At 45.1% G+C, this 19,642-nt stretch overlaps 1 protein-coding gene across 1 annotated transcript in view; it reads left to right on the forward strand.

Moving 5' to 3' along the window:
- The window catches only part of LOC115459866 (isocitrate dehydrogenase [NADP], mitochondrial-like), a 59,955-nt gene that overhangs the window by 14,756 nt on the left and 25,557 nt on the right, over positions 1 to 19,642 (forward strand). Inside the window, exon 2 of the mRNA XM_030189673.1 lies at positions 11,485 to 11,576. Coding sequence (XP_030045533.1) covers positions 11,485 to 11,576 — 92 coding nt within the window. The remainder of the gene's footprint in view (positions 1 to 11,484; positions 11,577 to 19,642) is intronic.

A 19,642-nucleotide genomic window follows, 5' to 3' on the forward strand; every position in this document is an offset into this window, starting at 1 on the left:
CAGACCTGTTGTTTTCTTTCAGTGTATATAGTAACATAGTAGATGACGGCAGAAAAAGACCTGCACGGTCCATCCAGTCTGCCCAAGATGATAAATTCATATGTGCTACTTTTTTTTATTTGTACTGTCCTCTTCAGGGCACAGACCGTATGTCTGTCCAGCCCTATCCCTGCCTCCCAACCACCAGCCCCGCCTCCCACCACCAGCTCTGGCACAGACCGTATAAGTCTGCCCAGCACTATCCCCACCTCCCACCACCAGCTCTGGCACAGACCGTATAAGTCTGCCCAGCACTATCCCCGCTTCCCAACCACCAGCCCCGCCTCCCACCACCAGCTCTGGCACAGACCGTATAAGTCTGCCCAGCACTATCCCCACCTCCCACCACCAGCTCTGGCACAGACCGTATAAGTCTGCCCAGCACTATCCCCGCCTCCCACCACCAGCTCGGACACAGACCGTATAAGTCTGCCCAGCACTATCCCCGCTTCCCAACCACCAGCCCCGCCTCCCACCACCAGCTCTGGCACAGACCGTATAAGTCTGCCCAGCACTATCCCCACCTCCCACCACCAGCTGTGGCACAGACCGTATAAGTCTGCCCAGCACTATCCCCGCCTCCCAACCACCAGCTCTGCCACTCATTCTAGGCTAAGCTCCTGAGGATCCTTCCCTTCTTTCAGTGTATGTATGCATCTTCTGAAAATCTGCCTTATTGGAGGTGTTTAGACTGTTTAAATGTTTGTATACTATCTATTTTTGTCTTTCTGTACTATATTAAACACTCATAAACAGTTCTCTTCAAAAAGGCAGCAAATAAATCCTCATACATTTCCCAAGGTGATATACAACATCTGTGGCTTTGGCAGTTTGTGTTGTATTAACAAGTTTGTGTTTATTATGTAATCTTATATCACCTGATACAATCAATGGTACTAAGCCACTTAGATTACTGCAATGGAATTTATGCGGGATGTAAAGAACAAACCTTAAGCTTCAGACTTCTCAAAACACGGCAGCTAGCCTTATATTTGGTAAAACGCGGTTTGAAAGCACAAAACCCCCCCTCCGCGAGAAACTACACTGGCTCCCGATCAAAGAACGCATCGCCTTCAAAATCTGCGCCCTGGTTCACAAAATCATCTGCGGAGAAGCCCTGAGTTACATGACAGACTTGATCAACCTACCAATTTAGAAATACATCCGAATCAACACGATCTTATCTAAATCGGCACTACCCAAGCTGCAAAGGACTTAAATACAAAACAATTTATGCATCTAGTTTTTTCCTACATAAGCACACAACTGTGGAACGCATTACCAAAAGCCTTGAAAATGACGTACAACCCCCTAAACTTCCGGAAATCACTAAAAACCAACCTGTTTAAAAAGGCATACCCTACCGATCCAACTTAAATGCCTAATCTCTGCAACACAACCAAACTAAAGCACGTAATGGGTACAACACAACTCTTCCGTTCTCTGATTCCCTAATGTGGTTGTGCCACATGATCTTGGTCTTACCGTAACACCCTGTATTCACACTGGAGCCTGCAAAGGCCTCTCCGGTACTATGTAAGCCACATTGAGCCTACAGATAGGTGGGAAAATGTGGAATACAAATGTAATAAATAAAATATGGATGGATTTATTGTTCTCTGATTTGAGCTTTATTATGGGATGTTTGAGTTTAGCTTATACCTTTCTCAGTAGTAGCTCAAAGTGAGGGTTTTGTGTTTGGGGGGGGAGGGGGTGATCAGGTATTTCCCAGTCTCCCTGACAATAGATGGCCTACAGTCTGTAGGTGAGACAATGGAGTGTTAAGTCAGACGTATAAAGGAGTTGTGAACTCATTTTAAATCACTCTAAGCCTTTAGCAGCTCTCTACCTTTCCTCAGCATTCACTCCTCTCCGTAACCTCCAGCGAGGGTCTGCCTGACCTTACTGGGTGAATCCTCCTAAAGGCCGTTAATCCCAACAAATAAATATTCCAGCCCCTCTCCCATGGTGCACACAATCCATCCATCTTTCTCCAGCCCCCACTCCCCACTGTTGGCATGACCAAGAGGAGAAGACTGCCAAGACCTGTCGCTTCTTCCTCTTCAACATCAGCAAAATTCGCCCTTTCCTATCTGAGCACACCACACGAACTCTCGTCCACGCTCTCATTACCTCTCGCAACGTACTCCTCACCGGCCTCCCACTTAGCTATCTATCCCCCCTTCAATCTGTTCAGAACGCTGCTGCACATCTTGTATTCTGCCAGAACCGATATACTCATATCACCCCTCTCCTCAAATCACTTCACTGGCTTCCGATCAGATACCGCATACAATTCAAGATTCTCCTCCTTACCTACAAATGCACCCGGTCTGTGGCTCCTCACTACCTCTCTACCCTCATCTCCCCCTATGTTCCCGCCCGCAACCTCCGCTCACAGGACAAATCCCTCCTTTCAGTTCCCTTCTTCACCACTGCCAACTCCAGGCTCCGCTCATTCTGCCTTGCCTCACCCTATACTTGGAACAATCTTCCTCAACCCCTACGCCAAGCCCCCTCCCTACCCATCTTCAAATCTCTGCTTAAAACTCACCTCTTCAATGCTGCTTTCGGCACCTAACCTTTCGTGAAATATAGTATGCCCTATCAGACGGACTCTACACTTTAGATTGTTTAGATTGTCTTTAGATTGTACACCTTTTCTTTTAGATTGTAAGCTCCTTGAGCAGGGACTGTCCTTCCATGTTAAATTGTACAGCGCTGCGTAACCCTAGTAGCGCTTTAGAAATGTTAAATAGTAGTAGTAAGGTATGTGACTGCACACCAGGCCGCATCCTCCTTTTTCCTGGGCCTCACTTCTAAAAACTGTACAATTTTTAAAGGAAGAGTTGGGATCAAGACGGTTAAGCTGGAGGACAATGTGGAGCCGCCTTCCATTGATTATGACAGTAAGGGAGGGAGTTCAAACCACTGCTGCTTATCAGAATTCCCACAAGAGTAAGACACTTTGCTTCAAGTAAGGGTTGTCATGGTATCAATAGTGAAAACTACTTTCAGTATAGGAAAGGATCCTGAATGACTAACTTGAATGAGATAGTGTAAAGCCTAAGCACTGATGCCCAAATGATCGAAAGCCCTGTGCTGTCCAAACACTCTAAAAATAGCACTGGAACAGCGAGGGGCTTTACAGCTGCTATGATCAGAGATAATAGCATGCAAATTTATGCATGCTATTATCTCTGATCATAGGGTAAAGTGCGGGAGGATATCCTTCTGTACTTGTTTGACAGGTCTGGGCTGTCAAAAGCCCAGACCTGTCAAACACAGGGGCTGGAGTTCTGTGGGACCATGAGACCCCAAACAGCATGGTCCTTGTGGCCTAATGTCTCCACAAAACCCCCACCCCAAGCCAGTGACACTGGGGCTGGAGGTCTGGTGGACCTCTAGTCCCCCCAACCTCTCCTTGACAAGTTCAGGGGGACCCTGGAGATCCACTGGGTCTCCAGCCCCTCTAACCCCTCCTAGCATCCCCCCCTTTACCTTTGCTGGAGAAGGGAGGTAGACTTCCTCCTCTTCCAGCAGCGCTGCCTCAAAAATGACGGTGCCGTGCCCAGAGCATCCTGGGATGCGCTGGGTGGGGCTTCTCCCTTATATGGTGGGGCTTCTCCCTTATATGGTGTGAAGCACCACCCAGTGCATCCCAGGATGCACTGGGCATGGTTGGGCACCACTGGGAATGTACCTTCCTCCTCCAACAAAGGTAAAGGGGTGGGAAAGAGGGCTGCTAGACCACCAGGCTGAGGGAGGGTTTGATTTGAGGCCCACTGGTCCACCGTGGCTTTTTTTTTGGGGGGGGGTGTTAGGGGGGCTGGAGACCCACTGGATTTCCAGCCCCACCGAACTTGGGTTGGGGGGACTGGACGTCTGCCGGACCTCTAGCCCCTATGTTGCTGGCTGGGTGGGGGTTCTGTAGGGGCATAGGGGCCATGCTGTTTGGAGTCTGGTGGTCCCACGAACCTCTAGCCCCTGTGTTTGATGGGTCTGGGCTTTCAAAAGCACTTTATGATCAGAAATATGTTATTCAGTATCTCTATGTAACAATAAGTGATTACGTTCTAATCTATTACCAGCAAGAACGATACATTGTAAGCCACATTGAGCCTGCAAATAGGTGGGATAATGTGGGATACAAATGCAATAAATAATAGCGCACACAAATTTGCATTCTATTATCTCTGATCATAGGGGCGGTAAAGCCCCAAACTGTTCCAGTGCTATTTTTTTAGAGCACTGTTTGGAACCGCACTGGACTTTCGATCTTCTGGGCATTAGTGTTGGTAATAGAGGTGTAGTTTAGAGAGAGGTACTAATGTCCTTGTGGTTTCTAATTTATACTGAACTAGCCGTTCAGCCCGTAAAAACGGGCTAGTATAGGAAGGGGGGGTTGAAAGGCCCCCCCACCCCGCCGCCGAGTTCGCCGTCGCCACCCACCTTCCACCCGGTCGGGCCCTCGCTCCGCTATTGAAACAGCGAGGGCACGCAGCACACAGCTCTACTGCTGAGCTGCCGTCGGCCTTCCTTCTTCTCTGCCTGTGTCCCGCCCTCGTGTGATGTAATGTTGTCGAGGGCGGGACACAGGCAGAGAAGAAGGAAGGCCGACGGCAGCTCAGCAGAGCTGTGTGCTGCGTGCCCTCGCTGTTTCAATAGCGGAGCGAGGGCCCGACCGGGTGGAAGGTGGGTGGTGGCGGCGGGTGGCAACTCCGGGTGGGGGGAGCGTTAGCAACGGCGGTGTCCCTCGCAAATGCGCAGTACAGACACTCTCTGTTCCGCCCCCGTCATCACGTATTGACGTGGGGGCGGGGCAGAGAGGGTCTCTACTGCGCATTTGCGAGTGAGTACGACACTCGCCATTTATATATATTGATAGGTTGTTCTCCAAAGGATGACTTTGCAGGCCTGGGTTAATGCTTGGTGGGTGGAGGCATGGTTTCAAGGTGGCTGCAAGGAGAACGGAGGATGTTGGCTAGGTATACTGGGACTGGCGTTTTTATGCAAACTTCAGTCGCTGTGAAAACAGAATGCCTGGTTGGAACTGGACTTAAAAGCTTGACTTTCAGAAAGTCAAGAGTGTAAATACCAGGGGTATTCGAGCAGCTGTAGATTTGCTTAAAAAAAAAAAAAAAAAGTATCTCTTCTCAAGTAGAGAAAATAATTTTATATATTTAGGTAACTTTGTTGCTCTTTATATATGTAAGTGTTTTTTTTTTTTAAATCATCTTTTCAACCCAAAGAAAGTTGGAAAAAAGTATATAAAACAGGTCATGTCTGCTGAATGAGAAAATAACTCTCCAAGCTAGTAGTCATGAGTTCAAAAAGGGCCAAATCCAGACTGGGGGTTCCAGAGGGAACTTCCACTCCTGCCTCCCAAAAAACGCCCCAGTGTATTTCTACTAACCTATAAATGTACTCACTCTGCTGCTCCCCAGTATCTCTCCACACTTGTCCTTCCCTACACCCCTTCCCGTGCACTCCGCTCCATGGATAAATCCTTCTTATCTGTTCCCTTCTCCACTACTGCCAACTTCGCGCCTTCTGTCTCGCTGCACCCTACGCCTGGAATAAACTTCCTGAGCCCCTACGTCTTGCCCCATCCTTGGCCACCTTTAAATCTAGACTGAAAGCCCACCTCTTTAACATTGCTTTTGACTCGTAACCACTTGTAACCACTCGCCTCCACCTACCCTCCTCTCTTCCTTCCTCTACACATTAATTGATTTGCTTGCTTTATTTTTGTCTATTAGATTGTAAGCTCTTTGAGCAGGGACTGTCTTTCTTCTATGTTTGTGCAGTGCTGCGTATGCCTTGTAGCGCTATAGAAGTGATAAATAGTAGTAGTAGTAGTAGTCTCTTGTAACCAGAGCTAATATTGTGATGTCATAATGCCTCAGTCCACCAATAAGAGCCAACCTCATCAGTAATGTCACAATGGCTTGATTGTCCTATGCTTGGCTCACTTTTATTACATAGCTCTTTGAGCAGGGACTGTCTTTCTTCTATGTTTGTGCAGCGCTGCGTACGCCTTGTAGCGCTATAGAAATGCAAAATAGTAGTAGTAGTAGGAGGAGATGTCTTCCTGCCATAGAGGAAATATAGCAGTTAAATAAGGCAAAGGCACTGTACAAGGTGCAATTTATACTCTGTCCAAGATCCCAAACACTTTCCCCACCGCCATCTGCTATACCACCCTGCAAGCTACTTCATTTTCCAAATATAACCCTCTGCAACTGCTCCACCTCGAAACTTTGTACATATTTTGTGCCCACTGGTTAGGGGGTCCTGTGAGAGGCGGTTAGGATTGCAAACTGTTCCCTTTTTTTTTTTTTTTTTCCAGTAGTCAGTAGAATTGTACATTAATGGCCAGAATAAAGATGGGTAACGTGCCTGGACATTTTTCAGTGTTCAAAACCTCTTATCTGTAATTCCCCCATCCCAGCAGATCCTTTAGGATCCATATAAAGCTGTGGGGTCAGAGCACTGGAAGGCAAATCTAGTCACAGGAAAGGAGAAATTGATGTGGAGGAACTTGTGCTGTACAAGTGAAGATTTGTATGTGGTGGGGGAGCAGAAGAGAAATTAATCCCTCCATGCCTCAATACATTTTTTCATGGAAGAAACAGTTCCAGCAGCAGACTGCTGTGGTATATGTATCTGTTATTCACTGTAACATAGTGATTAGGGAGTTACATTCCTCCCCTCTCCTTCCCCCAAACATACACGTGTCACATTCCTCCCCTCTCCTCTCCCCTCCCCTCCCTCAAACATGCATGCATGCTTATATACATATATTCATTTACAAGCAAATGGGTTGGAAAGAACTCTGAGCCCAGTGGTTAGTGCAGTAGGCTTTGATCCTGGTGAACTGGGTTCAGTTCCCACTGTAGCTCCTTGTGACTCTGACACCTAACCCTCCATTTCCCCAGGTACAAAATAAGTACCTTTATATACAGTAATATGTAGCCTGCTTTGATTGTAATCACGGAAAGGCAGTATATCAAGTCCTATCCCCAACCCCCCCCCCCCCCCCCAATGGTTAGTTTAGTGGCCTGATAATCAAGAGAGCCTGGTTAAATTCCCACTGCAGCCCTCGTGACTCTGGGCAAGTCACTGAACCCTCCATTGCCCCAAAATAAGTACCTGTATATAATATGGAATCTGCTTTGCTTTGTAGGTACATTAAATCCCATCCACCTTCCCCTGTCCCTCTGCATGCTTTCCTCAGTTGTTGCTGGGTTAAATTAACCCTTCTGACTTTGGTTGCATTCAGTGCAAAGGATAAGTTAATTCAGTAAAAAGTATTTGTTACAGTTCTTCCAGTTGTAAGTAAATGTAACTGATTCTCTCCTCAGCCTGTATTTGACTTTTGTAGCGTAGTTAAACTATACTAAGTAACCATCTTAAAAATGAGGATGTAGTAGTGGTAGACTTTAAACTTTACACTAGGGTGATTAGGAACTGAAATTCTTAGAAACCTTTAGAGCGTGTGCTTTTTGGCATAGTATATTTTTTTCAACACCCCTAGTGGGGCATCCAGCCATGGATGTGGACATCCAGGAACATGTGTAAACACTAACAAATGGTATTTCATGAGCATGGCAGTATTTCTCAACACCAGCATTTGTCTACAGCTAATTTCATCATGGTTTCTGTGAAAGAGGTAAACCTGTGATTTTTGCTGAGAAGTTTGCAGATAACTGACTCATTGTTTTAGTGGAAAAACCTGTGCTGGTACTTTTGAGGACCATGCTGTTTAAACTTGCTCCAGCTAGCTAATTCTTCTGCACCAAACAGTGCAGCATGTGGTGTGTGATACTGTTCCAGAGTTGCAGGGTGACCTTGTAGCTTAAGGGCAGGGCGGTGCTTTGGAAGGTCAGTGTGTTGACTTTCAGAAGTCTTGTGCTGTTTGAGTGTGTGTCGTCATAGCAGCCTGCTAAGGTAGAGATGACACTTAAAAACATTTTACTCTTGGAAAGAGGAAGATGACAAAGGACATCGGTGTTCTCTTCTACTGTTTTTCCTCTCAAATTTCTGTAGACATGAACCATTAAGCAGAGCCAGTCTGACTTGCACAACTGTCCCACCATACACAAAGTAATACTATTACTTGACATTTCTAAAGTGCTACTAGGGTTACGCAGCGCTGTACAATTTAACATAGGACAGTCCCTGCTCAAGGAGCTTACAATCTAAAGGACAAACGTACAGTCAGTCAAGTAATACCACAGGACTGCTCCTCCCATGCATTTTTGGTGTAATATATATGTGGTTGACATTTCTTCCGGTTTGACTTGAGCTTCTCAAATCCTAAGCTTTGATTTTTGGTTCTCTGGTTTTACAGTAGTCCAAGGAAATGACTAATCGGTCTCTCCCACCCCCTTTAGCCTTATAAACAACAAATGTCACCTTCACCTTTTGGTTGAATTCATGATGGAGCACTTTTTTTTTTTTTTTTTTTTTAAATGATTGGGAATCATTTAAATAGTACTGATCAACACTTTGCGGAAACCATTTTAGTTTACAGCTATGATCAGTTCCAAGAGGGAATCTTTTAGGCCACACCTTGATTTCTGATAGATTCATTCTAGTGCACTAAGGGACCCAGAGCACCGATTCAGTGGGTAGAATCTAAATCTCGCAGTGCTTTTGAGAGAGAAGCTCAAAACTGACTGGCCAAAAAGCCTCCCTCCTGGGACAGGGTAACTTGGCAGCTGTTTAGTTTTAAAAATTACAGCTTGACTTAGTTGTGCTCTTAATTGCATGTTAGCCATACCACAAGATAAGGACTCCACTTACTAAGTCTCTTTGCCAGAACTAGTTAAGATTTTCCATCCTATAAATAGAAATCTATTTTTGAGATTTCTGGTGGCACAGCAAAAAAAAAATTTTTTCCCTGTGATCTGTCTTGTTTGCAAGCCAGTCTAACCTCTGCTTTGTTTAATCTGCCAAACCTCATGTATTTATTTGTTACATTTGTATCCCACATTTTCCCACCTATTTGCAGGCGCAATGTGGCTTACATAGTACCGTAAAGGCGTTCGCCAATTCCGGTGTGAACAAATACAGTAATGTTGTGGTAGAATAAGGTTCGTGTGTAAGTTAACAGACACATTAGGGAATTGTAGAGAGGAAGAGTTATTATATGTCCATTACGAGCTTTGGTTTCGTTGTGTTGCAGGGTACAAAGTTGGATCGGTAGGGTATGCCTTTTTGAACAGGTTGGTTTTTAATGATTTCCGGAAGATCAGGTGATCATAAATTGTTTTCACGGCTTTTGGTAGTGCATTCCACAGTTGTGTGCTTTATGTAGGAGAGGCTGGATGCATAGGTGGATTTGTATTTGAGTCCTTTGCAGCTTGGGTAGTGGAGATTTAGGTATGTGTGTGTTGATCCTGTTGTGTTTCTGGTTGGTAGGTCTGTGAGGTCTGTCACGTATCCCGGGGCGTCGCTGTAGATAATTTTATGAACCAGGGTGCAGATTTTGAAAGCAATACTTTCTTTGATTGGGAGCCAGTGCAGTTTTTCTCTGAGGGGTTTGGCGCAAGTGAAAACTTCATCCTTGGCTTTGCACTTCTACCAAAAAAGGTGTTTTGGGGAGTTGTTTTTTTTTCCCCCTACTTCACCTTCCTAAATCAGGGTCCAGATGCAGGTATGAAACTTTCTTATGGTTCCTTCTAGGTGCAGACCTCCAGTCTAAAGCTGTTTCTTAAACAGTGTGTGCCATGGCCTTCTGATGTGCTTTTGAACCTGCACAGGTATGCTGTGAAAGTCACCAGTGTCTGAGACCAGCGCATAGGCTCTGCTTTCACCACCTCACAGCACTAAGACCGTTCTGAGCACATTTGTAGTCGCAGATAACTGCGTCCTGCTTTTTTTAATTCGATATCTGACACTTGTGTCCACAGTGGCTACTGAAGTCCAAATGCAATAAAATCAGACTGGGGGGGGGGGGTTATCAAATTAACCCCCCACCTTTTTGTCCTATACAAGGAGCCCCTCTGCATTCCTCCTCTTGGACCATTTCTTTTATACTTCACCCTCTGGGTGCTTTTAGAATCTCCCTATTTTTTTTTTTTTTTGGGGGGGGGGGGGGGACACAGTCCTCTGTGCACTAGTACAGGGTGACCGATGTACTACACGATGATTTTCAAAATGTAGGTGTACCTCAAGATTGAAAAGGTTTTATTTATTTATTTGTAGCATTTGTATCCCACACTTTCCCACCAATTTGCAGGCTCAATGTGGCTTACACTTGCCGTAATGGCGATTGCCATTTCCGGGAAACAGAATTACAAATGGTATTGCATTAAGGTGCATACATACATGATAAAGAAGAATATATTATGGTATTGCATATAGGTTCCTGAGTGATAGATTGGATTGTAACATACGTTAGGTCATTGACTATAGAGAAATCATTTTTGACCTAAGGATTAAAGTGGTAGTGCTTGTTCATCAATAGCAATGAGGTTACATAGTAACATAGTAGATGACGACGGCAGAAAAAGACCTGCACGGTCCATCCAGTCTGCCCAACAAGATAACTCGTATGTGCTAATTTTTGTGTATACCCTACTTTGATTTGTACCTGTGTTCTTCAGGGCACAGACCGTATAAGTCTGCCCAGCACTATCCCCGCCTCCCACCACTGGCTCTGGCACAGACCGTATAAGTCTGCCCAGCACTATCCCCGCCTCCCACCACTGGCTCTGGCACAGACCGTATAAGTCTGCCCAGCACTATCCCCGCCTCCCACCACTGGCTCTGGCACAGACTGTATAAGTCTGCCCAGCACTATCCCCGCCTACCACCACTGCCTCTGGCACAGACCGTATAAGTCTGCCCAGCACTAGCCCCGCCTCCCACCACTGCCTCTGGCACAGACCGTATAAGTCTGCCCAGCACTAGCCCCGCCTCCCACCACTGGCTCTGGCACAGACCGTATAAGTCTGCCCAGCACTATCCCCGCCTCCCAACCACCAGCCCCGCCTCCCACCACTGGCTCTGGCACAGACCGTATAAGTCTGCCCAGCACTATCCCCGCCTCCCAACCACCAGATAAGTCAGTCAAGTGATAAGAGTGCACTAAAATGCACTAGTGTTCTAAAACACCACACTAATGGCAGCAAGATACTAGATTCAGATGCTGTTGGAAACGTTTTGTCTTTAGCAGTCTAAGAGAACTCTTCCCCCCCCCCCCCCCCTTACTGTGTCCTAAAACTGTCATGTGGTGGTAATCTTGAAAATAGGTTTGTTATAGATCAAAATTCATGAGGGTGTTTTTGTTAATAGCTGTTGAGGTTGCTTCACTAAGTAAGAGGGGGGTTGATCATTACAAACAGAGGTGTGAGCAGTATAAAGAGAATTCAAGACTTTGTGCTTATTGATCGGGGGCAATCTTGTTTTTCACTCTTCTCTTCTCCCCCTTAGATGCAGACAAAAGGATTGCTGTTGCAAACCCAGTGGTGGAGATGGATGGGGATGAGATGACCCGCATCATCTGGGAGTTCATAAAGGAAAAGGTAACGTCAGAACCGTAGTATGAATGCTCTGAGCTATATTTGTAAGAGGGGTTTTTTTTAAATTTATTGTTGAACAAGAGAAATTCACATCCTTCTATGCAACAAACAAGATTCCATTTTCTGTGGGTCTAATCCAGGCTTGTCCAACCTATGGCCCACAGGACAGAACCCAGCCCACCAAGTGCTTTTTTTTTTTTTTCTTCTGGCCCTCGGAAGCTTGCCAGTTCTTGTGCTACTTACATTGGGATTCCTGCTTCCTCACCGCAACTTGGCTCTCTAAGCATAAGCCGCAAGTTGCTGGAAGTTTGAGTTGATCTTGTGGTATCAAGACTTGACACACTGAGACCAACCCAAACTTCTGGCACTGTGTGGCTCAAGCATGCAGAGAACCAATTTGTGGTTTGGAAGCAGGAATCCCACTGTATCTTCTATCTTCAATCTCAAAGTTTGAGTTTTCTCAAGCAAGACTCATGGCATACAGGCTTTTGTCTATAACAGTTGTGGCCAGGGGTCTTCTGTGGACACAGCAATTGCCCACCTTGGTTAGAGGTGGCCAGATAGGATTGTTGGGGCAGCTTTGAAGTTGGTGTGCAGAGCAGATCTGCCATCGATCCTAGTGTTTTTACAAGAGGGTCTTGACCAGGACCTGGTCCTTAATTCTCTAAAGGTTCATGTGGTGACTTGCTAATCTTCAGAGCTAGGACTGATGGTCTCTGTGGCCATGCAGCCAGATGCGAGCCATTTTATTTGCAGGCAGTTAAGAAAATTCAGCTTCTGTTGAGGAGTGGTACCTGTTTGGGACCTCTTCCATGGCGTCCCACAGATCAATCCAGAGGCTCGTGGGTTGTGTCCCTCTACCACCAGGTGGAGATAGAGAACCGCCGAGGTTTGCTATATGTGGACCTGTGCAGCCAGCTGAACCTCAGTATTCTCTCTATCTAGCAGGTGGCGGGACATCTCTGTGCAACTCTGGTTTAATCAGGCTACTGGTGTCCTTTGGGCCTAGTTTAGCACAGACAGGGGTTGAGTGGCTGTTTGCAGCTTGTGGTGTATACCTGGTGGTGTCGGGTCCCTCCGTCTCCCCCTACCTTTCCTCCGTTGCCTGGGGCTGTTGGCCTGATCGGGTGTTTCCTTTCTCTCCTGACTAAAAAAAAAACCAAAAAGGTAAGAGACTTTGTTTAATCATACGGAGGAACTAGACGTTCTGCCGAGTCAGGTTTTGGGCAGGCGTTTGTGGAGCACGTCAGTGCCTTCTGAGGCGGCATAGCGTTGCTCCCGGTGTGGTTGCCGGAGAGTAGCATTGTGGCATTGGGCAAGCAAGCCCCTTTGCAAGTTTGTGCTCATTCTATGCAAGCTCAAGCTTCCTCCTGTGCAGAGTCCCGTTTGGTTTCGCTGGAAGATATCTGCAGGGCAGCTACATGGGCTTCAGTCCATACATTTCACTCGTCGTCTGGTGGATGTGGCAGCTTGTCAAGATGCGGTGTTTGGCTCGTCGGTGATTTCTGCCGGGTTGGGGATGTCCCGCCCTACTTGGGTACGTCCCACAAGTCTCTGGATTGATCTGTAGGACGCCATGGAAGGAAAAATTTAATTCTTACCTGATAATTTTCTTTCCATTAGTCCCAACAGATAAATCCAGAGCCCCCCCCCGGGTTTACTGTCTGTGGTTTTTTTGTTGCGGTTAATATTTTTTTTTTCGGGTTCCGTTCTGAATGTTCCTTCGTTTGATTAAAAAATAAATAAATATAGAAGTGGTGGAAGTATGTTGGGCAATTGGTCTGACAATGTCGGGAGAGTTTTCTATTGTTTCCATTCCACTGCTTTGGTATTCATAATGAGGTTCAGCTGGCTGCATGGGTCCACATATAGCAAACCTCAGAGGTTCTCGCTATCTCCACCTGCTGGTAGAGGGACACAACACACAAGTCTCTGGATTGATCTGTTGGGACTAATGGAAAGAAAATTATCAGGTAAGAATTTTTTTTTCCATTTTGGTCCTGTGAAGGCTTTCCAGACTGCCCTTTGAACCTTTGAAGCATTCTACACTGAAACATTTTATCATTCCCTTTAAGACATTAATCTAAATTGTAGGCTTTCTGACAGAGATCATTACCTGACTTTTTCAGCTAACTCATTTCCATTAGAACAGTACCATCTGTTCTTCCAAAGGTGGGTTCTCCCCCTTTATCTTAGTCAGACAAGTTGGGTTTGTAGTGATGATTGCTGGTAAATAGATAATCGCCTAGTTTAGCAAACAGACTTGCCTAGACAGTCACCTGGAATAGCAACTTTCTGTACTTGTATGTCTAGGGTTCATTGGCACTACAGACCCAAATGGATTCGTTTTCTGCTGGCAGTTTCCAAAGAAGCTCTATGCCAATATGTGAAATATTTTATAGGTAATGATAATACTTAGAATAATTCTTAGTGAGAAGGCAAGCAAACACGCACAACTCCTATAGCATAATACAAAAAACAAATATCACTGAGAATTACACAAACTGGGTAATACCATGCTTTTGATCTAAACCAGCCTTTAGCAATTTAAAAAGGATGATCTGAACTTCTCAAACTGCAGAAGTAAACCCAGATTCTCATCCTGAGACTTGCTTCTTGGTTGATCATAGATGGAGGGTTTCTTCCAGCTTCAACTGCACAGTGAGCTGATCAGTAAAGAGATGACCACCTCGCACAGACGGTCTATCCTAGCACCGGTTGGTAGCTGTAAAATATTAGCTTACTTCCCTGTAACAATGTTGAACGTGAAGGCACAGTGCTTTGGCACAATAAGAGTATTTCTCTCCAGAGCTCTCGGATGTGTCCACCCTGGACCGTGCCAAGGCAAATTCTAATTTTGTCTTCCAAAAGTTCTGTGCAGATCTCGGTCCACTGTCCTCAGGTGACTGTTTTGACCCAATCAGGACACGCATACCTGCTGTCCAGTAGATGAAATCCAGGCCTAAGACAAAAAGTCCAGTGTTGATCCAGACACTCTCCCTGAGCCTGTTGGTGCCCCCAAAAAGGGCACACTGGCATTATCACATACTTAGGTTATACATTTGTCCAGTAACCTGCTTTCTCCCCTGAGATGAAGTGCAGATGTTCTCTGTGCCCAGCAGTGGCCTTGGTTAGCAAGCACTCTCCAAGGGCTGATAGAGAAATAGGAAATGTACACACTGCCATCATATTCTTCACACAGATGATTCAGATTCAGGCTTGTATGTGGCATAGGCCTCAGTTACACACAGGGTGACACACCTGGGACACCTCTACAGGTTCCTGAACCCTTCATAAACTGGATGTATTCAGTTTAGGTCTTGTGTACCGCTAATATCCTCTATGTAGGATTTAGTGCGGTTTACAGTATTTGTAGGACAGCAGTTACAGATTTATAAGTAAGATAATGGTTGAATACATTCTTAATTTACTGAAGACCCATCTCTTTAACAAGGCTCACCACAAAGATCAACCAATGTGCATATACATAACTCCTCTACACATAAGTGTCTTATAATATCTGCTTGTTATACAACTATCATGTCTTATCATTATCATGTTGCCAAAGATTCTTCTGTAACACTAAATGTCTATTTTCTAATATATTTCCACTACTCATGATGTATTGTAAGCCACATTGAGCCTGCAAAGAGGTGGGAAAATGTGGGATACAAGTGCAATAAATAAATATGGTGTAATAAAGCATTAGACAGTATGATTGTAGGTTGTGTTAAATTGGATGATTCGAGTCCCTACGGGTTCGTTGATCGGTGAGTGTTTTCCCATTTCTGGGATGAAGTAGGTTTTTAGCTTCTTCCGGAAGCTGAGGTGGTAGTTCTCTGATTGTTAGAGGGAGTGACTTCCATAATGGGTTCCCTGCCACTGAACATCGAATTCAGTGGTCTTTGATATCTCCCCTCTGCTACTTTTCTTCTCAAGTATACATATTGAGATCTTTGTCTGTCCCCATAATGCTTTTTGACAGACATTTAAATACCTCTGTGCATTAATGAAAGGAAGCGCAGGAATGAGGAAGTCCTCTTGCATATTTAGACTTGGAGGTCACTAATTCTTTTCATAAATCAGATATTTATATTTTATGAACAGTGCAAAGGGAAAGCAACATCAAAATCTACTATTGTCTGGATTAAGGAGGCCATAGGAATAACCTACCTCCTCACTTGGAAAGAGGTTCCAGCAGGTCTTGGAGCTCACTCAGCTGGAGCTCAGGCAACTCCTTGGGCAGAAGCTTGAGGATTTATAAAGCTTTTGTTTTAATAGCACTGAGACAGACCTGGCATCGGTTATGAGTGAGATTTATGCTAAGTTAGATGGAGGCCAAATTGCTTTGGCTGTCTCTTTGGACCTTTCATTAGCCTTGGACATCAGAGACCACTTCTTTTAGACAAGCTTGCAGCACTTGGTCTTAGTAGGAAGGTGATGCATTTAGGGAGTAGAAACCCACGAGAGACGTATGTGTTAGGCGGTGAGAGTCTGATAGGTACTGAGGGGGAGAGGGATCTTGGGGTGATAGTATCCGAGGATCTGAAGGCGACGAAACAGTGTGACAAGGCGGTGGCCATAGCGAGAAGGTTGTTAGGCTGTATAGAGAGAGGTGTGATCAGCAGAAGAAAGGGAGTGTTGATGCCCCTGTACAAGTCGTTGGTGAGGCCCCACCTGGAGTATTGTGTTCAGTTTTGGAGGCCGTACCTTGCGAAGGATGTTAAAAAAAAAAATGGAAGCGGTGCAAAGAAAAGCTACGAGAATGGTATGGGATTTGAGTTCCAAGACGTATGAGCAGAGACTTGCTGACCTGAACATGTATACCCTGGAGGAAAGGAGGAACAGGGGTGATATGATACAGACGTTCAAATACTTGAAAGGTATTAATCCGCAAAAAAATCTTTTCCGGATATGGGAAGGCGGTAGAACGAGAGGACATGAAATGAGATTGAAGGGGGGCAGACTCAAAAAAGATGTCAGGAAGAGGGTGGTGGATGCTTGGGATGCCCTCCCGCGGGAGGTGGTGGAGATGAAAACAGTAATGGAATTCAAACTTGCGTGGGATATGCATAAAGGAATCCTGTGCAGCAGGAATGGATCCTCAGAAGCTTAGCTGAAATTGAGTGACGGAGCAGGTGGGGGGAAGAGGGGTTGGTGGTTGGGAGGCTAGGATAGGGGAGGGCAGACTTATACGGTCTGTACCAGAGCCGGTGATGGGAGACGGGACTGGTGGTTGGGAGGCGGGAAATACTGCTGGGCAGACTTTTATACGGTCTGTGCCCTGAAAAAGACAGGTACAAATTCAAGATACGAGTTTATCTTGGGCAGACTAGATGGACCATGCAGGTCTTTTTCTGCCGTCATCTACTATGCTACTATGTGTAGTTGTGTTTTTTCTTTTTCTTTGGACATTGGATTGTTTTGTTTCCCCCTTTGGACACACTTTCCAAGTTGTAACTTGGTCTCTACATCTTGTTTTCAAACCTTGCATTGTGGTGTCTCCCAGGTTCAGTTCGACTACCACTATTAATCTTTTAGCTGAACTCATTCAGAGCTTTGCTGTATCCACTTACACTTATACACTTATGCCTAGGACATACTGTTGCTTCTCTATACTGATCCTGATCAACCAGGTATTACTTACAGACCTGTCGTGATTCTGTTGCACAGTGGCTTTGGAGTTGCTGTTTAGTGTCTGAACTCTGAGAAAACAGTAGGTTGTTGGATTACTGGGTGTCCTCCTACCTTCGTTGACTTTGAACTCCTGGGTGCTTGTAGCAAACCTGTGGATACGTAAATTTTGTACCTCAGGTTGTGGCCATTATGAGGTCTTCTTTTCTTGTGCTGAGGTAGTTATCAGTACGGGGCTTATTCAACTTTGATTCTTTTCACTTTCTCATTCATGCCTTTTTAACCTCTTAAGCTTGATCACTGCGTTACCCGATATCCTTTCCATGACTGCTAGATCAGTCCAGGACTGACTTACCCAGAAAGACAGCAGAGTCCTGGTAGCCTTTAGCTTCAGGTTGCCCCCTCATGTTCATTAAACATAGCTTTCTTTTAATGCCCTAGGGCTTGCAGAGGACTCCCTAGTTGATAATGGGTTCCATGTATATGTAGCCTTCTGTAATAATTCTTAGTTTTGGCATTAGCACACTGGGAATATCCTGACTGCACACCACCAGTTATGCTGATGATAGAGGGTACTATGCCATCCACTCTCTTCTTTCCATTAGAGATCCTATGTGTTCATTCCCTGCTTTCTTGCATTAAGACAGTCGAAGTCCACAACCCTTTTTCTATAAGGAAGCATTTCCTTAGATTACTTCTGAACCTATCCCCTTTCAGCTTCATACCTAATTCCTGAGCTTCCTTTCAATTGAAAGGGATTTGATTTCTGTGCATTTATACAACAGAGGTATTTAAATGTCTGTCAAAAAGCATTATGGGAACAGATTTAAAGGTCTCAATATGTTCACTTGAGAAGAAAAGCAGTACAGGGGGAAACAGGATAAAGACCACTGACCACTTTTAGTAGCTACCCTCTGGACCAACTTATATAGAGGCACTATCGCTGCTTCCCCCCCCCCCCCCCCCCCCCCCCCTTGTTGGTCATTCCTCTCCCTATGCACACCAGCATCCTTTTGGCTTTTGCCATTGCTTTTTCTACCTGTTTGGTCGTCTGATATGTTCTCCCTATGTCCCGTTACTCTTTCATGCACGGAAGTATTTCACCCCTATACTGTTGCTCCCTTGGTGTTTTGCAGTGCAGATGCAGGACTATGCTTTTTTTTTTAGCATTTAAATCTGCAACTAGACTACTCTTCAAGCTTTACTACATCCATCTTCATGCTGTTTACATCCTCTAGGGTGTCTACCCTATTGCAGATTTTGGTGTCATCTGCAAAGAGGCAAACCTTTCCACACTGCCTTTCTGCGATATTGCTCACCAAAATGTTAGAGCCATACTGAGGACCGATCCCTGGGGTTGGGACATACTACTGATAACATCCCTTTCTTCCAAGTGAACTATTTACCAGTTCCCTTTAATGCCTTCCACTCCATCAGTTTGCAACCCAGTCAGTTAATTTAGGGCCCATACCAAGGGCACAAACTTTTTTTTTTTTTTTTAATAGTTTGCCTATACAGAACTGTCAACGGCTGTGCTAAAATCTAAGTGCACCATATCCCTCAATCCATCTCTGTGGTCATCCCATCAGAGAAACAGATTCATCTGACAAGACCTATTGAGTAAAACCATTGGCTTCCAGAAACCTTAATATTCTATTACAAGGTTCTCCATTGATTTACTCACCAGAGGTCAGACTTAACTGGCTAATAGTTCCCAGCTGCCGCCTCCTTTCCCTTTTTGTGGAGGGGGACTACCTCTGCCCTTCTCTAGTCCTTCAGGTCCACTCCTCACAGAGGCATTGAAAGGGTCAGATAGAGGAGCCATCAGAACTTCCAGTCATTGGAATCAAGACTCTGCCTCCCCTTGCTGATAAGGGGACATAGACCTGTCGGTCTGGACTGGTCTAGCAGGATTCAAGGAAAAGAAATTAGCAGGTAAGAGTAAATTTTCTTCTCAGTTTTTCTAACTCAAAAGAAGTTGTTTTTTATACAAAGGGATCAAATGTGTCTGGGGGAAAAAAAATCTCAAATGTTTTAAGTGAAAGGAATGAAACTTAGCACAGCAGAAGAAAAAAGTAAAAAGGCACCTAGATTCCAAAAGGAGCCAGATCGGACCAAAGTTGTAGAGAAACAGCCCCCCCCCCCCCCCCCACCACCAAAAAAAAAAAAAAATGGGCTAGTGCATCCCTATGGGAAAAGGATTTCAGCTGCTTTTAGGATACAAACACATAGTAAACATGTTGATTAAAAACAATGTACATAAGTAAAGGTCCGTCAAGCCCAGCATCCTGTTTACAACAGTGGCCAATCCAGGTCACAAATACCTGGCAAGATCCCAAAAAAGTCCAAAACATGTAATACTGCTTATCCCAGAAATAGTGTATTTCCCCCAGTCCAATTTAAATAATGGTCAATGGAGTTTTTTTAAAACTCTG

Source organism: Microcaecilia unicolor, chromosome 1 (assembly GCF_901765095.1).
Source record: "Microcaecilia unicolor chromosome 1, aMicUni1.1, whole genome shotgun sequence".
Classification (NCBI taxonomy): domain Eukaryota; kingdom Metazoa; phylum Chordata; class Amphibia; order Gymnophiona; family Siphonopidae; genus Microcaecilia; species Microcaecilia unicolor.